Source organism: Lepisosteus oculatus, chromosome 8 (genome assembly GCF_040954835.1).
Source record: "Lepisosteus oculatus isolate fLepOcu1 chromosome 8, fLepOcu1.hap2, whole genome shotgun sequence".
NCBI classification, from domain to species: Eukaryota; Metazoa; Chordata; class Actinopteri; order Semionotiformes; family Lepisosteidae; genus Lepisosteus; species Lepisosteus oculatus.
In genome coordinates this window covers 16,390,224-16,402,432 of record NC_090703.1, presented here as the reverse complement: position 1 = coordinate 16,402,432, position 12,209 = coordinate 16,390,224, and the positions used below count along the sequence as shown (strand labels likewise).

At 34.2% G+C, this 12,209-nt stretch overlaps 1 protein-coding gene across 4 annotated transcripts in view; it reads right to left on the bottom strand.

Moving 5' to 3' along the window:
- Positions 1–12,209, bottom strand: part of fmn1 (formin 1) — a 143,120-nt gene that overhangs the window by 63,889 nt on the left and 67,022 nt on the right. For all 4 annotated transcript variants that reach the window (XM_015350900.2, XM_069193303.1, XM_069193304.1 and 1 more), the window contains 4 exons: positions 8,203–8,290; positions 2,785–2,846; positions 2,424–2,512; positions 565–694 (listed from right to left, as the gene is read on the bottom strand). In XM_015350900.2, the coding sequence (XP_015206386.2) occupies positions 565–694; positions 2,424–2,512; positions 2,785–2,846; positions 8,203–8,290 (369 nt within the window). The remainder of the gene's footprint in view (positions 1–564; positions 695–2,423; positions 2,513–2,784; positions 2,847–8,202; positions 8,291–12,209) is intronic.

The following is a 12,209-nucleotide window of genomic DNA, read 5'->3' as shown; positions in this document are numbered from 1 at the left end:
ACATAAATATTTTGCTCATTCATCTCACTTTTCTTTTCTGTGGAAAAACAAAAAAATGCTTCAAATCTTGAATCTCCTTTTCTATTTGAATAAAATACTGCTAACTCTAATATTAAAATTAAAGCTGAATTAGCCACTATCCTAAACAATAAACCCACATTTCTGTGTTTTGCATACATAATTCAGTTTGAATTTTCCAGGTAGAATACGTCACCAAATCCTGATACAAATCTTCAAATAAGAATTTTCCTTTCCTACTGTATGTGACTTTTTCACTTCAGATTTACAGCTAAATTCATAATTATAGTACCTTATTTAACACGGGAAAAATGACAGTCCCACCACACTGCGATGTATATCGTACATTAATGTACTGTAGTTAGAAAGCACAGATACTAATGACCACTTAAGAGCACTGACTGGTACTTTTAGTTACTAGTCCATCTGTTGATGTCCCTGTTGGGTTTCATTATTTCCTGATATATTTATTTATATCTCTTGAATCTAATATTAAGATGATTATTATGGTAGTTACTATAGCCTATATCCTTTATATTCCCATACCTTGACAACACGTGAGACAATCTCTACTTTACGACGTACAGAAGACACCCCCTCAAAGAATACTGACTGAAATATGATGCAGTGAGCGCGCCCTGCAAAGTCGGGAATCTGAGACAGCTCATACAGGAACCTGTAACAGAAACACTGCATTATAAAACACTGCTCTGAAACATAGGAGGACATATGATTTCATACTTGGAGGTACTAACTGTCTGACTCTCTGCACTTACACTTGAAAAAGGGGGATAATGAAAACAAAAGAATTACTATTATCTTACCTGTAATATCCCGAAAAGTGTTTTGAACAATGTCTGAGAAGTTCCATGTCCCATGCTTGGACAGGATAAAAGTTACTTCAGTCTTTGGATAACAGTTTAAAAGGAAACAAGTGAAAAGTGTTCAATTTTTTTTTGTAAGAATATGTAGTGAAACTGCCTCTGAAGAACTAAAGGAGATAATAAAATCTTAAGATATATTTTTTGTTGTACTGTAACTCCGATATCTCTAGTAATACAGTGACCCATTGCCAATGAATATACCAGGCATACATTTGTATACTAATTAGTGTTCACATAAATACTTAACAAAATTACTTTAATTAAAACTTTTGGATGTTGCTAGGCCTCAGACAATGGAAATGGAATGCTAGTGGAAAATGACTCATGCCTGTTGACAATTATTTAAAACACGGCAATTCCATTATGACGATTAATTTATAGACAAATGTTAAAGTAGCAGAATATTTCCTCTGCGCCAGCACAAATAAATCAAAATCATATGCTTTGTACAAACTGTTAAGCTTTCAGCTAAACTTTCCCAATTTATTGTGGTAACCAGGCCTATTGTGGACCTGTTTTGTTTTGAAACTACTCTGAAGAAGCCCCATTAACATTGCAGAGAAGAGCACAGAAAAGGAAAAATATTTAAGGATGGTGAAACAACAGCGTCATAAACCCAGTGTACTGTAGGTGTTCAATTTATTTTTATAAAGAATTTCTACGTAAGCAAAAGTAAGCCCTTTTCCTGGTAAAGCACGTTTTCTATACAGAAGAGATAATATCATTTTTTTTCTTAAATGATAACTTTTGTTTTATGTTGTAACTTTAAAACATATAGTTAAAATTAATGTAGTAATTTTATACATTGTTTGGCCAATAGTGTCTTTTTAACATTTTGGCAAACAGCAATAAACCTTGTAACAACACAAGGGGGAGTGTAGGTAGACACTGACCTTCCCACTTCCAGTAGATCTATTCATCATTTTTGACGTGTCACAAGCTACTCATCCCCATACAGCTGGTTTAGCATTGACTGGAAGAAAAGCACATCTCTCTCCAATAGAATCACAAACCTAGCAGCACCTGGCATCTTGGAGGGGTCACTGTATTGCTGGTAGACAAGAAGCCAAGAGAGAACTAACTTCCCCCTCCCCTTGATAGTGCTCAGTCAATTTTGGGCCTCCGCTTAGAATCCCAGTCACAGTCAGCTAGTAACCTGATCTAGGCTCAAATCTGATATTGGATTACTCAGATGACTCAAAAAACAGAATCTTACACTAATTAGTTCAGATAAAAAACATGTTCAAAATCAGGAAAGCAATCTTATCTGGGAATGTTTTGCTTAACTAGTGCATCGCTGTAGCTCCTACAGGTTTTTACAAGATTTGCAACACTGTCTCTAGGAGCTGTCACATTATTTCCATCCAACTGTAACATGCATATGAAGTACCTGTACAATGTGATCAGTAAAGTTTAAGAACAGACGCTTATGCCAGGAAATTCACAATGCGAAAAACAAATGAATAAACCTAAGAAAATAATTGCTGCAATAAATAAAGCCTTGCTCTTTTGGATTCTTACTGTTCAGGTTTATCAAGCAACTTCACTTCATCCTCTTTCGATGTTTCGTAATGTTTCTTAATTTTCTCCAGTTCATCACTTTGGGCTCTCTGCAAAACAATTAGAAAATAAACACACACAATCCAATATACTGTACAAAACAACTTTTAAAAAATAATAGATAACTATTAGGGTGAACTGGACAGTAAACTGCCAAATGCTATACTCAACCAAAACTTTAAATGACATCACAGTATGTGGATTATAGACACAAAGTAAATTCTTGATAAGTACAGCGGTAATGCAATAATTCCTGTGAAAAATACTTAACAGGATTCTTAGATTTCTCACACAATATCATATAACAACACTGCATACTCACATTTTCATATAAAGCCTCAATGTTTTCCAAGTCCACAACAGAGTTGTCCACAGTTAAAACAGCTGCAACAGTAAATCCATTTATTAGAGGCCTTTTCTTATATAGTTGGATTATTTTAAGCAAAGCATGTTGTCTTAATTAGCATCTGCCTGCATTTGGAAACAATGACGATTTTTAAAGCAAAGTTTAGAAGGTTAAATGCATTTAGTCATGCTATTTCCTGCACCAAGTTGTTTTGAGCCAAAATCCAACAGGTTTTATACATGCTTGTCTACATACTGTGACTGCAAAGCCAACAATTTGAGTTATACTTTGGCTTTTCCCCATTGTATATTTGGGAATAAGCTATGTATCCACAGATTATTCCTGGGGCGTATATAAAATCCTTTTATTGTTTAAGAGGTTAGAATTATAGTAATAGTTTTGCATTTTAGGTGATTAGAAAGGGAAAGAACATAAGAAAGGTTCCAAATGAGAAGAGGCTATTTGGCAAATTGAGCATTTGGTAGTTAGTACCCTGTCAGGAAGTTAGTAGACCCTTTACAATGTAAATGTAATCCTGTAAATTAATAAATCCAAAAGCTGAATTCTGTTCCTGCACAGAGCAGGGGCACACAAATCCCATAGCATGTTTTACTTTGGTAACTCGTGAGTATAAGGAGCGAAAATCCATTTATAAATTCAAGAAGAAAATATGAATTTAGTCTTAACAAACAGGTAGTAGCAGATTGTTGCTCTAATGAATAATGACCATACATGACAAATTGTTGTTAATCATTTATAAATACTTTATTAATGACTGCTTTAGAGTTAACAACTTTGTTGGTTATTAACTGACTTGACTATGTAAGAGTAATTTGCACACCCAGTAGAATGGACATTTTTAGCAAGAGAACAGTAATACGTGAGAGCTGTTTGGTATAATGCCAGCAGGTTTGCTGCCAGCACAAAGTTCTTATGGCATTGACGTAATTCTAGGTTCAAAAGTATTTCTCAATGGACGCACTTTAAATGGATTCCTTGTCTCACTTAACCCTCCTAACTCAAAGCTTTGCTTCCTGCTTGTGTAGCCTGTTCCAAATTCGAAGAGCTCAATTAACATATATCTTTGTGTGTGTGTTGAACTGTGATACATATTAGAAGCACAGACACATCCTCTTTATCAATTCGTTGAATAAGGCAAAGGAAACTGCAATTAAAGTTGGAAACAGAAACTTGAGACAGGACAGGGATTTTTTAAGCAGAATCACTTCAATCGGTGAGAAGAATTTTCTTTAAAAGTTTAGGATATTGAAACTCAGTGAATGCAGACATTTCCAGTATAACATGTGATCATTACAGTGCACCATCAGCACTGTAAAAGTCCATAAGAGTACGGAAAGGCTTTCTACTCTCAGTAATTCTAATGTACAAGCAGCACACCAAGCTTCTCAACCATGGGTCACAGGAGAGAGCCTGTAACTGCTTAACCCCTGCCCTTTCAGTGGGAACCACCACAGAACATAATAATGATCTCTTAAAGGGAAACTAAGAGGTCTTGGGGGGGAAATAATGTTTTTCTCCCTTAGCCTGGAATTAGCTCATTTCTAAAATGCAGACAGGTCAAGAATATGTAGATTGAAAACCACACTTCTTTTTCATTCCTCCTTCCACTCTCCCATTTCTAAAATATAGTGAAAATAAAGTTTAACAGGAAAGCATGCTTAAAGGTCAGACCTGTAGTGCAATTATAGCAATGGCAAACCTCTGTCAGCTTCTATGCACTTTACATAGAAATGACAGAAGTTTACTCCTGATTTATTACTTCTAGCTGTCAGAATAAGTTCTGGAGGATGATTCTGTGGTTGTGCACTCAAAGTGATCTGTAGGTTGGCAAGGTGTCTAAATGTGCTAGAAACAGGCGATCCAGAGATTTGTCAGTATAAAGAACACATGCCAATAAGGACAAAAATGTACTTCTCCGTGCTACACACTTTTCTTTATGCAAACAAAAATCCCACATCACTGAAAATAATACAGCAACTTGTTAAATAATGTGTAAACCATCAAGATTTGGAGATGCCATAGAAGTGAAATCAGAGTTAAGTTATATCCATAATGACGGAGAAGTGCAGACAAAAGTTTCGGAATTTCAGTAAATGATGGATAGAGCTCAAAGATTTGTCTAAAAAGTTTAAGTTTGAGAGTGAAAATTTTAAACTCAATAATTTGCAGTTAGTGAGTGAGTAATGCCTTTTCTGTATTTACTGTACAGTAAATGGAGAGCATTACCCTTATTGATGAACACCTGTGCTTAATGGAAGTTTTAGTTCTAAAAGGCTTCTGTAGAGCAATATCAACTTAGGGTTACATTCACTATATAAAAAGACTGTATTAGCAGTTTTTATAAGTTATTACCAAAAGACAAAAAAAATAAAAAACCTTGTGCACTGCGGGCAAATTTAACAAAATGAAGGATTAGTTTTGACTGATCGATATTGTTTATTGAAATGTGATCAGGTAGAAAAGCAAGAAAGTGATTACAAATTAGTTTGTTAGTCTGCTCCAAATGAAGCTACAGATTTTGTAGAATTGTTGGCTCAATAAACTGGCTCTAGTGTGTTGTTGTTGAGCTGGAAATCTTTTTAAACATTTTTACAAAACTCGTACAATAGCCAGGCTTTTCTAATTATACCCCTGAACTTGAACAACTATTTATTTATATTGGAAATTAAAAAAGACTGAATGATCTTGAGTCAATGACTTTGTTTGAACACATTAACATTCATCAAAGACAAAATCAAGAAAAAGATGTTTATCTATTGAATTAAGAAAATTTAAGTTTAAATTACAACTGTCCTCCCTTCTTTAAATATTTTCTTGCTATGTTAGGAGTTTACAATAATTTGCAATTGAGTTAACATGTTTACAACAAAAAAGTCAATATTAGAAATTACTCTATGCATTTAACACTGGAAATAATGTTATGGAATTGTTTTTTTAAAGTATGCAAAACCATTTACCACAGTTCTTAAGAATTAAATATATGTTTCAACAACATTTACAAAAAATATTACTTTTCAATTAATTTTGTTTTATACAGAAATATGTGTAGAAATGTTAAGCACGTCTACGCAATTATAATGACTGATGTAAAAAGAATTTAAGATGTTTTGTTACCTGACTTAAACAGAAGCATATTTTATATAAAACCATAGAAACACATAGTTTATTGTCAAACTGCACAATTGCCAAATAAAATGCTGCAAATACCAAATAACAACTTTTCTTTTGTGAGTTACATGGGACTCAGGATTCAGAGCAAAACTGGGTGAGCATGCTTCATGGTGGGATTATGAAAAAGTAAGATGGAGGCCAATTTCCTATTCCTTATTAAAATGGATTACACTGGCCTCAACAGCAACTCTCCTTGAGCTGTTCAATAATTTCCCAAACAGGCAAACAGCGTCCACAGCAGTGAGCCGTGGAGCCCGGATATCTTTGCATGGGTAGATCAAAGTGCTAGAAATGTGGTCCCACTCATTTTCATCTACTTTTCACTCATCACATCGGCCATAAGTAACCTTTTCTCTTATGAGTTTTTGGTGGCCTAGAAGTGAAGGTGGCTTTCCTTCAGTCACTGGAAACAAACCAGAGCCTTCCCAGACCTCAAACTCCTTAGTGGTTGTAATTGCATTAAATGTCAGATGTCTTTTTAATTTGCAAACAACTGTTAGCAAAGGGGGCAGAGTCTTTAGAAGTCCTTATTAACTGGCTTTCCTATATTGTCAGATTAGACTGTCCATTTCACCTACACCTCACATTAAGTCATAAGGAAGTTGACACCTGCTGTGAAAAGCTGGTAATTTTATTAGGAGTTCTCTACCTTAAAAAATGAAAACTGCTACTTGGCTGAATCTGTTTTTTTCACTCTTATTGGGCTAGAAAATTTAGAAAAGTGTTTTATGTAGATCTACATCACCATATGATATTTTTACTGAAAAATCATCATTGTGGTTTTGTTCCCAAACTGACAAAATTTAACTATCACTTTACTTTGAAATACAAAGCTAAAAAAAACAGACCAGACTCCCACACTAAAACACTGAGGCACTTTTTAAGGTTTGCTCGGAAAATATTCACACAATCTGAACTTTCTGTTTTGTAAAGATTTGCTTTTGAGGCATCGTTTAGGGGTTTAAATACTGTATTAAAAATGATGCCCTTCTGTATATTTTTACAGTACTGCTGCAAAGACCAGGCATGTCAAGTGAAAGGAATAGCTGGTTAAAGAGCAGAAAAAATATTTAAAAACATAGCAGTGAGTAAACAGAGCACAATGTTTACAAAGGTCTTCTTCTCTCATTTGTGAAGTTTGAAAACCTTATTTCTTCAAGCAGACTCTCTTCCTGGAATTTTTTATGAATTGGTTACATTTTGAGTGAAGACATAAAATAACGTGGTCTGTCTCCTTGTCATAACCCAAGAAGAAAACTCAATTTGTTATTTAGCTAACTTTTGCAAAATACAAGCCAAGCAAAGGAAACATGTGATGGTGAATACTCTCTCATTAAAGCTTCATCGAAACCTAGAAAGCACAGGAGTCATGGTTTACAGATTATAGCAAATACTATTAAATTTTACCATCTTTCAAAATATCCTGACATATAATATTATTTAAAGTAATGTAAATTTAAAAACTATAGATCAGAACTATTTTAATAGCTTTAGCTGAAATGCCCACATTTTTTTCAGAATTTTAGATAAGGTATATATTATACCACAGAACACCCCAGTATACTGTATATTATACCACACAAAAATCCTAAAATAATAATATGTATAACACCCATCAAAGAAATACAGAATCACTATTGTATCATGTGGTATAGGATCATACTTAGTTCATATTTGCTTACCATGTGAATTTTTCAATTTGAAATTAATTTTCTGAAGATGCCCGTACAATGTGTTACTTCACCATATTATAATGTACAGTACATCTATAATAAAATATGAATTTCTTGTATTTTTAAGCAGACCTTAACCAGTGGTGCCCTATTTATTCCCCTCACCTCAGCAATGTATTTATATATGCATCTCTGCATATAACACTGAGGTTTCTATCTCTTTTCAAAACAAAGCTGGAAAAACAGTTTCCTTTTTTAAAATAAAAAATACAATTCAAAATGATTGCTAAGATTATATTTTAATTTTGATCTACTTTGAATGTAAAATTAACACTGGAGGCATTCTCAGTTCTAAAGACGCTGTCTGCAGTAAACAACATTTTTAAATTTGACTTATTGTGACCGAGCAAAAGCAAGTAAGAGATAACACCTCTTAGATGTTACTAAGGATAAGGATAATCCTGCAAGTTATTAAATCATTTGTAAACTCTGACCTAACAGGCGATATTCTTGGGAGAATTAGTCTCACCGTGCTGAATGTCCTTCATTTCCAGGTGCAAACTTGATATGAGGATTCCCACAGCTTGAGAACGTTTGCCATCCAATAGTTTAATAATCTACAGTATAAGAAAAGTAGTTATGAATAAAAATGTAAATAATTCACTTCTTACACACAATTCACTTCTTAAACCCTTAAACAATTAAAGGTGTGTTTCACCGCAATCATACAGAGCTAAGGCATTGAAATTCTAAAGTTTATAAAACATCTTATAAAACTTTGAGAATGTTACTTACAATGTTAATCACAATTCACAGCAGTTTTACCTTAAATAGCCTTGAAAATATGCCATACTATCAATTCAAAAAGTAAACAACCAGATAATGTTTAAATCCAACAATTTATTATTTTAAACATACAAACAACTGGAAGTGTTTTGGTGTTCAAAGCATTAGACACTACACATCATTATGAAAACAAGAGATTTTTTTTATTTTCTCCCGCAAACTGAGAGAACACAAGACAGCACTCAGAATTTGATATCAGCACAGGAAGCTTCTGCATCATACTGTTGCAAGGGTACTATACATCTTGAATCATGAATGATGCATCTAATCTTTCACTTTTATAATCACAATCATCTCACCACAAAAATGAACACATTTTGAAGTGAGTAAAGTCATTACTTTAAACAAACAGTCCACACGTTTCAATAAATGTGTAGTTCTTCTCCAAATACGCTTTTCCTGTCTCATTTTAATAACACATCTGAACAAGGTCAACCACGAAGAAAAACATTTCCTTTTGAAAAATGACATTCAATTAAACAACATTATCTAGTTTCCGTAGCAAACGCCAGTAGTGAGGGCGACTCACAATAGAAATATGAAATTCACTTGTAATCGCACAATATGTACGAAATTTACAGGAACAATCATGTACACTATATACAACAAAAAACAAAATTAAATGAAAAATAAAGCCAATACAAGCTGGAAGAACACCACAAGCTCTCTGCCAGGCAAAAACATCAAGCAGCAACAAGCCTGCCTGGTGACTTGCACTCAACATCTACAGTGAAGAGAACAAGAACCAAATCACACATAACTGTGGACAGTTCATTCTACTACTGAGAAGCAAAAGAATAGAATAAAAGGACTCTGGAAGTAGGGGGATGGAGAAAAGGGCACAGAAAGTGGGTGGGGGATTTTGAAGGGGATAGATAGCCAAAAGATAGATAGGAATGGAGTTGTTGATACATATGAAGAACATGTATGGATAATATTGTATTAATGAATAAAATAATGAACAATAATAGGTATGAATAAATAATTTGTGATATCTCAACCTGTACATGACTTAAAGAGCAAACAGTCTGCACTGCAAATAAATTACAACTGCAAATCCACTAATACGAGAACTGCCTGAAAGCTCTCGTCTACCTGATATCACTCACTTGTAGGAGAGAAACTCCTCTATGGTCCTGATAACTACTGTACTAGCACTCCACCTCATCAGTGGATGCAGATGAGAAGTGATGTCAGGAAGACAGCAGTCTTGAAGACATACCCCTCCAACAAACACAGTTTGACATTCTGAAAGAGATTGTGGCAAATTTATAAGGTTTTCAGGGTTCATTCAAAGGAAAAGTGCAAATTTATATATACTGTACAGTAACTTGCTCAAGGGTATATAGTGAGTCACTAGTACAGATAGGTACTTGAAGCAGATACTCCAGGTACAATACATTTAATTACAAATTTCCCACCAAGCCTCATAGGCTTCCTGTTCCCCTATCCATTAAATCAGCTTCATGAAGTCCTTTCAGAACCTGTTATTTTTTCTGTACACGTGAACTGGCATGCCAAATAACAATATAAGAAAAAAAACGCAACAACAGGGATTAAGTATGAACACAAGGAACAGGCCACGCAAGAAGTTAAAAATGAAACAACAGGAAAGCGCTAATGATATAAACTAACACAGAGAACATAACCCACTCCTTTAAAGTGAATACTGACAGCAGTTTAATTTTAAGAAATTGTGCTGACATTTCTTTTATGACGCTACCCTAAAGAATTGCTTTAATTATTTCCAACAGTTTGTTACATCCAACGTTCAAATACAGACTAGTGCCAGAGTTGAAGAACAGCCTCTCAGATCCACTAATTTCAAACTTTTTTCTTACAGCACCAGCGCAGATGGTGTTACTCATCGGCCAATTCCTTTTAGCAGATACAAATGTAAAATATTTAACAGTTACTAACACGAAGGATACAAGTGTTCTGCACCATATTAGCAATTCTTTCTCACCTAATAGAAAAGTCTAGCAAACTTCATGATAGATCATTACAATTTTCCTCAGGGAAAGTCTTAATATTCTAGTGAGAAGAGAGAACGTATTGCTCAAGTATGTTCATTTAAACATCTGCTATATACAAATGATAAAATTATCATACAAATTCAAAAACAAAACTCAGAATTACTTGGGATGTGATGCATTAGCAGGCACCAAGGAATGACTTTGTGAAACATACAGTAAGTCCTTCACTACAAAGCACTGCTCATGTTCTTCTAGTCTATTATGGTCCTTTCTCTTGCTTTTGGTTACATTTATGAGGTGGTAAAAAAATAACAAGGCCTTAAAATCAAGTTATTGTTTTTTTCATCACCGGCATATTTTTCCACGTTACAAATGACTTCGTTACAGCAAAACTAGTATCTGTGACGGATAAGAACAACATGAATTTTCATGCCTATATACAGTACAACAGTCCGATGCATTAAAGAGGTTGAATATTTCCTCTTACACAAAGTAGAAGAATAAAGATTCTATTATAACTGAGGAAAAACGGTGAACAACAACTTTCCCTGCCACTGCATCCTAGAACTATGAGAAAGGGTGTTATGTTTGCAAGAAAATTATTTTTCTTCTTTCTCTTGCAATGGTTTTAAAATACTATATAAAACATTTATTTAGTGAAAGTTTTGCTACTCTAGCATGGAATGGAAGAAGACTACAAACATGGTCACTGTTGTGAGCCGCACACACTCACATTCATGTCTTCTGAACTTGCACATTTGGTAGAAGATTAGCTTCTAAATGAGATAATTACCGGTTATAGCAGACCGTAATTTGTACATCTTTCCCTGACCTCTCAACTGACCTTCTTCCAGGGTAATGTCATACATTGTCATACATTGCCATAATCCTTAATAGACATTTACAGTTTGAACTAAGCCACTCCAAATTTTCTACATAGTGGAAATGTTACCACTGTAAATTTTTAAAAATATTGCCTTTGTGAACAACCACTAGAAAAATTGACAGTTACTCAAAGGGAAAATAAAAGAAAACTTCAAAAATCTTCTTCAGAAAAAGATACTTCATAAAGTACTCCATGAAGAAATGTTACACACAAGAAACTTCAAGGACAAAAAAAAAACACGAAACCATAAAAGGACATCTTTTTCAGTCTGGAAGAGCAGGCTACAGTTTTATAACAAACTATAAATTCACAGGATTTTTATTTGTGCCTACACATGGTCACAATTACTTATGACTGAATTACCCATAAAGCTAGAAACAGTTTTTGGCAAGGTAAAGCCCTGCTTTAAAAGTTAATGTTTCAACTTTCTTCATTAGGTAGCAGTTTCTGTGATTACTAGGTCTCTTCTACTAAGGCATTCATTGGGAAACTTAAAAAAACACCTTAGAAGTGAGTATTGCATTACACAAAGTAAGAATACATGCTGCTTAAATACCCGTTATTGAGATCACTGTCGATGATAATAAGAAGAAGCCGGCAAAGGCACAGGTAGGTGTGCCAGAGACACCTATAACAAACTTCTCTGAAACTGCAATCTCAGATGATACTGTACATTGGGTCTTCTGACCATGGCACATCTGAATTATTTTTGTGTTTTTGTTAAATTGCAATTGCATTTAAAACTGTAGGCTAAATAAATATTTCTGGATAAAAACAAAAAAGAAATACTTCCTTACATTTGCACATAGAATTCAATTAGACTTTGTC